Genomic DNA, 7,979 nt, shown 5'->3' with positions numbered 1-7,979 from the left:
ACAACTTCTACGAATCGGTGTTTTCTTTATAAAGGTTTTCGCAAAATAAGCAATGAAAACGTTTGGCTTTAATTGGTACAAAATATCGTTTTTTTATTTCTTGAGGCTTAATCTTGATAGCTATATTTAAATATTTTTAAGGTTTTTTTGCCATTTTTGGCATCTGGAAATGGTAAAAATATGTTTGTTGATACACTAGAATTTAGAAACTACAACTCAAAAATATGTCTTAAAATAGAAATATTAAAAAGTCATAACAACGGACTAAGATATACTGGAAGGACTGGTATCGAAAACATTATCAGTGATCCCCAAATGTTTCCAAGGTACAAGTGTAGTACCTAGCGCCATCTATTTTAGAAATTACACGTTAATCATAATATTCATTGTACGATGTACACCGGCAAAATTTTGCAAAATTATTAAATTTGATGTTTTCTTTAAAATGAATATAATTATTTTAATAACTAAGGGTATATTTATTTGATGCTTACTACTTAGTACAAATTACTGAAGCAATTTAAAGTTTGAAAAATGTTGATATTTCATAACATAAATGATCTTATGTAGGTAGAGATCATAGACATATTAATAATTAATATGCATATGGTAGAGATGAAACTATTAGAATTAATAAGGTATTTGTGTGATATTCAATGCAATGTACTTAAGATTTAAGGTTTTTTATAACTTAATTAATAATATCTATTATCTAACTACTACCTTGACTAAATACTGTAAGACCATACTTTTACCGATTGGTATTATTACCGGATATAACATTTTTCAAAAATATTACTTTATTAAAACAAACTTTATTTTTAAAAATATATACATATTACATAGATATTAGATAAATAAATAATTAAATTTATATTAATTATATAAAAAACCAACAGTGTATATTTTATGAAAAAAAAAGAATATTAGCGAATTGTAATACAATTAAATATAACAAATTAGCAATATAATAAATTATAGATAAACATTACCTAACTTAGTTTATTTTATTAAAATAATAGAAATGAAATAAAATTGTAGATTGTATATTTGTTTACCTATTAATAGGTATTACAAAATTTAAATATTATAAACATTAATTAGTGTTAATCAATTTAGCAAACTTTTTTTTTTTTTGCATTTATTTTAGGTTTATTTTAATTACTGATTAAGGAATACTGTCTCATCCTCATAATTATGAAATTTGAAACTATGTGTAACAGGACTTCTTTCTTGTGTATTTTACAAGGGAAATCAATAGACTTATTACTATTGAAAAAATCATCAATAGTTAATAAAAAAACATTATTATTTTCGCAATGTTTTGCAAATGAATTTTCGACTGCCGTCAACAATCTAAAAATGAATTCATTTGGATAAGTCAAACCTCCCCGTGATTTTAAATTGAGAAATGTAGCTTCAGGTTTATCGGAGTACGCTTTTTACCTGAAAATAAATTGTTATTGTCAAAATGCTTTTTAAATTTAATTTATTGTAATTTGTTTATAGGAAAGATGTATTTTTGTATAAGTACTTACCAGTTATATAAAATAACTAATATATATATATATATATATATATATATATGTTGTAAGGCAATCTTTACATTTTATTTGTTTTGTGAGATTTTTGGTGATATAGCCACAAATATAATACAACACACAGTCTTCAACATTTGCCTTGTAAAAATTATGTATATTGCCATCAAATATATCATCTACATCTACATAATTTATTATTAAGGAGTCAAATTTTAATTGGTTTATACAATGACACTATACATTCATCACGGTACAACATCCAACCAACTGGCATTAATAATTCTCATAACTGGTAAATGTTTCCTAAATAATAACAATAGTTAATTAGTGCTTATAAGTATTAAAATTCATACAGTAGTCTATAGTTCTAGACAGACTATTTTTGGGTGAAATAATTATAAGTCATTAACACACTTGTATTGGGATCTGTGAACTAAGACATATTCGTTCATTAAACAACTGTTTACTAAATGGTTCAGTAGTTAATGTACTTTTTGCGGATGGGTCTGGTAAATCAGGAGTTACAGTATTATAGTTTTCAATGATATCAATTGATGTATCAAATATTGATGGAATAGCTCCCTTTCTTAACCCAAACAAATGTCCTTTAATCTATAAGTAGTTAATAATTATTATGTTACAGAAATACAAAATATTACAATTTAAACATATTCAAATATTATGTAAAATTCTTAATTTTACTTTTCCAAATTATTAGGTCCATTATAATAAGTTATCAAATCATCATTAGAAAAGTGCTCAGCGCTGACATAAACCACTTTACGATTTGAATTACCATTTACTTTTCGAATAATTTTGTTCCAAGCATAAAAATCTGAGTCTCGAACTTTAAACAACTGAACAGCTTGTTTGCTTTTAATACTCGAGCACGAAATCACCGAATATTGACGAGGCATTTTAAAATTAGATGAACCACAAATAAACGTTACGACAGTCACTTAAGTCTGATGATACATCTACACTCTACAGAATATAATAGCTAGTAACTTCAGTAACTTCAGTTTCATAAATACAATTTCAATAATTATATTAATATAAATAACAATCCATCAAACACATTGTGGAGGAATGTCCCCAAACTAGATACAAGGGAGGAATTGAGGGACTTTACAAGTCCGATGACGGAGCATAGACATATTAAGAAATAGACTGCTTATTGAGAGAGAAAACCAGTTTGAACGTTGAGTGAAAGAGACAGACTATAACATACCCTGAATGTGAAAGAAATAACTTTACTAGTAAGGGATACGAGGACGCATAGATCCCTGTTCTGGACCGAGCCTCGGGCAGATTTGCGTGCACAACTTAGGACTTCCTCGATAGCACCTAGGGTGGATTTCGACCGCCTGAAACCGTGCTGTGCATCACTGATCGCACCGACAATGGTCAGGTGGGACTCCAATCTATTGAGCAACATCCTCTCAAAAATTTTCCCGGCTCGTCCAGCAGACTTATTGGCCGGTAGCTAGATGGCTGATCGCGGGCTTTACCCTGTCCCTTGTACAATAGCACCAACTTCGCCCGCTTCCGTCTGGACGGGAAGACCCCGTTGACAATGCACGAGTCGTAACACCGTTTGAACGTCTCTGGGAATCTATTGAAGACCATTCTAATCGCCTCGTTTGGCACTAGGTCAAGCCCGGAGCCTTCCCATTGGGCAATCGGATTACAGCCTTCCTGATTTCCTCCTCCGTGAATAGCGGCACCAGGGGGTCGTCCTCGGATGAAATTGTAAAGTCCATGATGACTGTTGGTTGTTGAACGACCATGGGGATACAGGCCCAGTCCGTAGGGGCGGCTGTAGGGAACAGTCCCCGGCTACCCTGAGACTAAATCCGGGTCCAAGGCTGGGGCACTGCGTCCGAGTCTCTTGGTGACCAACTTATACGGGACATAACACCTTGTTGCATCCTGAAAGCAAACCTGAAGTATCATCCAGCTCTACTTCAGCCGTCACAGCATCAACAACTGCTTTTACTACAAGTTATCCAACCAAAACAACTGTACTGTTAGGGACAGCGCTTGTTCATGTACGTGACCGTGCTGGTTATATGCAACCTGTCCGAGTTCTCATTGATTCTGCCTCTCAAATTAGCGCTATGTCTACTACGTGTGTGGAACGACTAGGTCTAAGAAGAAAAATTGGACTGCACCGATAACAGGTTTGTCTGGTGTGCCGATACCAGCAATATCGGGAAAAGTTGATTGTTATATGACGCCCAGATATGCTACAGACCCGTCACTTTCCGTAACTGCCTGGATCATGCCGAATATAGTTTCAGATATGCCGTCTCACAATTTACCGAACCTTCTCAAGGATAAGTTTTCTCACCTTGCGTTGGCTGATCCTCACTTTGACCGCTCTTCTCCAATTGATATGCTATTGGGAGCAGACATGTTCTCGCGTATTATGGATGGAAACCGGGTGTCAATCGATGACTCCTCGCCTGTTGCATACGGTTCAGTCTTCGGTTGGGTCTTGATCGGAAGGTTCTCTGATCAACGTCACCAGGATCACTCTGCAGTAGCACTATCGGTTTCGCTGGAAGGTTTGGTTCAACGTTTTTGGCAGATCGAGGAACCAGAGGAGGCTCCTACTACGTTCACCTCTGATGGGCACTGCGAGTCCATATACGTCTCGGAGAGCCGCCGAGATCATCTTGGCCGTTTTCTGGTTCCCTTGCCATTTATACCGAAACACCGAAATGAGGTGTTTCCTGGGTCTCGTAATATCGCCGAACGTCGCTTTCAAAACCTTGAACGGAAGCTTCAAGGCGACAATATTTTATATACTGCATACAAGAACTTTATGAACGAATATGAAACTTTAGGGCATATGTCTATTGCCACGGAACCTGGCACATACTTCATCCCTCATCATCCTGTCTTTAAGCCCAATTATCCATCGATCAAAATTCGTGTGGTATTCGATGCATCGACGAAGTCCGCCTCTCAATTGTCATTAAATCAATGTCTATACTCTATATGCTGGCCCAAAGTTGCAGCTGGACATCGTGGATATCTTGTTTCGTTTCCGGATCCATCAGTTCGTATTTACCGCGGATGTGTGCAAAATGTACAGGCAAATACTCGTCTTGCCAGAGTACCGTGGGTTCCAGCATATTCTTTGGAGGTCCTCCTCATTGGACGAATTAAAAGAGTATCAATTAAATACTGTAACATACGGCATAAATAGTGCTCCTTTTCTGGCGTTAAGGGTTTTAAAGGATATCGCTGACCACGAGTGCGTAGAATTCCCTGAAGTATAGAACGGGTTGAGAGAACAAACCTATGTAGACGACATCTGTCTCGGTGCTGACAACGTAAATGAATTGTTAACGTTACAGTCGAACCTATGTTCCGTCCTGAAGCGTGCCGGTTTTGATTTGAAGAAGTGGTCGAGCAATACTGTATCTGTTTTAGAGGCTGTACCACCAGAAGATCGCGTCATGGATAGTCTAACGTTTGACGAAACTGTTTGCGAAACTACCAAGGTTCTAGGATTACAGTGGGACCCGTCCAACGATATTTTAAGTTCGACGTACATTCCACCACCACTGTCGTCACAAAGCGGGCAGTTCTGTCAACTATCGCCCGTATTTTTGACCCGATTGGTTTGTTAGCACCGGTGACATTTTATGCTAAACACATCTTGCACGAGATTTGGGAAGAGGGCTTGGCGTGGGACGACCCCCTACCTCAAAACCTGCACCAGAACTGGAAAAAATTTATTGATGAACTACCGGCTTTATCTTCACTCAAGATTCCTCGCTACGTTTTAACTCAACGTTAGTCACATGTCGAGTTGTGTGGTTTTTGTGACGCTTCTGAACGCGGGTTCGCCGCAGTGGTTTACCTTCGTAAAACGAGCTCAGATGGTACTATTTCTGTGTTCTTGCTTGGTTCCAAAACAAAAATGGCTCCAACGAAAACCGTAACCATCCCGAGACTTGAGTTATGTGCTTCAGTTCTCCTTGCTAGATGGATGGCACGTATAATAAAAATTTTTGACGGTAAACTCGTGATCGACGGGTTGTACGCATGGTCTGATTCCCAGATCGTCTTGGCATGGTTAATGAACCCGCATATTTCTTTTAAGGTTTTTATTTCAAATCGAGTACACCAGGTGTATCAACTTATGCCATCGTGTCGTTGGCTGTATGTACGTTCAGCTGAAAATCCAGCGGATTGCGCATCAAGAGGCATAATGCCGTCAGAACTGACTGCACATTCATTATACTGGTCTGGTCCTGCATTTTTAAAAACCCCAATCGAAACTTGGAACTTTTCAGTTACGTCGGTTCCCGTAGAACAACTTCCGGAATTCAAAGCCGTGACTCTAGTTGTTCAAACCACACCAGACGTAGAATGGTTTTCTCGTTTCTCGTCTTACCTCAACATGATAAGGATGGTTGCATGGATTCGCAGGTTTATGTATTTAAGTCGCAAAAAACTATCGTATCCTGAACGTTTCTTAACCCGTGAAGAACTAGATGAATCGTTATTAGTTATTGTAAAACATTCTCAACATCACTGGTTCTCCAAATTGATTTCGGACCTGTCGCATGATCGATGTGCGGCTCGCCCCCTAGCTAGTTAACGACCGTTTCTGAACTCACAAAATGTAATTTGTGTTGGTGGCCGACTACTGCAGTCAGATTTATCGGATGCCGAAAGACACCCAATCTTGCTGTCCAAAGAATCATATTTATCATTGTTAATTGCACGCCACTGGCATTTGGTTACGTGCCATTCTGGTCCTCGAGTAATCACCTCATTAATTATGCGCCAATTTTGGGTTTTATCGATACGGTCGGTGATCCGTAAGGTAATCGGTCAGTGTACTATCTGTGTCAGAACAATTGCCCGATCACCACACCCGTAATGGGTAACCTTCCCAGTTCACGAGTCCAAGCATGTCGACCTTTTTCCAAAGTAGTAGTGGATTATGCAGGTCCACTGCCGATGCGTGAATGCAAGTTGCGTAAATCCCGACAATACAAAATTTACGTTTCTGTTTTTGTTTGTATGGTGACCAAGGCGGTGCATTTGGAAATTGTTACAGAACTATCTACCGCAGCATTTTTGGCAGGTTTTGACCGCTTTGTTTCCCGACGCGGACTCCCGTCAGACGTCTATTCGGATTGTGGAACCAATTTCAAGGTTGCCGCTAAACATCTGTTTGATGTCATTAACGATCCAGAAAATCATCATGCACTGTCATCACATTCATTCTGTACCTGGCATTTCAATCCACCCGCAGCACCCCACTTTGGGGGTCTATGGGAAGCTGCGGTGCGTTCATTCAAGACTCTACTTGTACGAATGGTTGGAAATCACACTTTTACTATGGAAGAATTATCAACGTTATTGTGCCGGATCGAAGCTGTATTAAATTCCAGACCTCTAACACCTCTGACGACTTCTCCTCTAGATTTGGATTATCTATCGCCTGGTCACTTCATTATTGGACAACCGTTACTAGCTGTCCCTGACTTTGCCGTTTCCGAAGAACGTTCAAACCTGTTGACTCGGTGGAAATTGCTACATCAATGTCACCAATCATTCTGGCGTCGTTGGTCTACTGAGTACTTGGCATCCCTTCAAATCCGGTCCAAGTGGACAACAGATGTACCCAATATTAAGATTGGACAAATGGTTGTAATAAGGATAACCTAAGTCCTCCAACATCTTGGTGATTAGGTCGCATACTGGGAGTGACTCCTGGCCAAGATGGCGTGGTACGAGTAGCCAAGATCCTAACCTCCACAGGAGAATTGACTCGTTCGGTCGTTAAACTGGTATTACTGCCCACGGATTAACAAACCAACCTGTGTTGGAACGTTTACTCTTTTATCCAGTGTACATAAAAAATATATATATTTAAACACGTAAACTTTAAATGCGTTTCCCTATTTCTTTCTCCTTTTTCCTATTACATTGTCTATTTTTTTATAATCTAATTTTTAACACTGTGTCATACTGTTTTGGTGAGGAACAAGTTAACTATGTTGGCGTGTACAAACTGTGACCAAAATGCTGTTGCGCTAACTCGATTGGTTTTTAAGCTGTGTACGGAGTGTACTGTAAGTAAAAAAAAAATGTTTTTTGTTAAATTGTAACGTCCGTGCAGTTGTATACAGTTCAAAGAGATCCAGTCTCATGCCATGTGCAGAATCAACCATCTACTATCCAAGAAACTACATATCGATGTCAGGAAAGAGAACTTCAACAACAGATGTGAGGTTGGATCATTACAACCTCCCATGGGGGAGAATGTGTAAACGCTATCAATAACGAAGTCGCTGCCGTTAGGTCGGCCTTCCAGCGCGCGTCAATGTAATATATATAATCGCAATCACCCGCGGACTCTGATCTCGACGACAAATCGCACGGGCTATGACAGATTATTATTAT

At 38.4% G+C, this 7,979-nt stretch overlaps 1 protein-coding gene across 1 annotated transcript; it reads left to right on the top strand.

Annotated features, from left to right (window-relative positions):
* The first annotated feature begins 6,446 nt into the window (after positions 1–6,446).
* Positions 6,447–7,241, top strand: LOC126555252 (uncharacterized). Its single transcript, XM_050210201.1, has one exon. It carries the CDS (start codon positions 6,447–6,449, stop codon positions 7,239–7,241), a length of 795 nt encoding a protein of 264 aa, XP_050066158.1.
* The last annotated feature ends 738 nt before the right edge of the window (positions 7,242–7,979 follow it).

The sequence above is a fragment of the Aphis gossypii genome, unplaced genomic scaffold (genome assembly GCF_020184175.1).
Source record: "Aphis gossypii isolate Hap1 unplaced genomic scaffold, ASM2018417v2 Contig00768, whole genome shotgun sequence".
NCBI lineage: Eukaryota > Metazoa > Arthropoda > Insecta > Hemiptera > Aphididae > Aphis > Aphis gossypii.
The sequence above is the reverse complement of the archived record's forward strand: the minus strand, read 5'-3'. Positions and strand labels throughout refer to the sequence as shown.

Bases quoted from the DNA above. Each gene is read 5' to 3' on its own strand.
- LOC126555252 (XM_050210201.1), top strand. From the start codon at position 6,447: ATGGGTAACCTTCCCAGTTCACGAGTCCAAGCATGTCGACCTTTTTCC.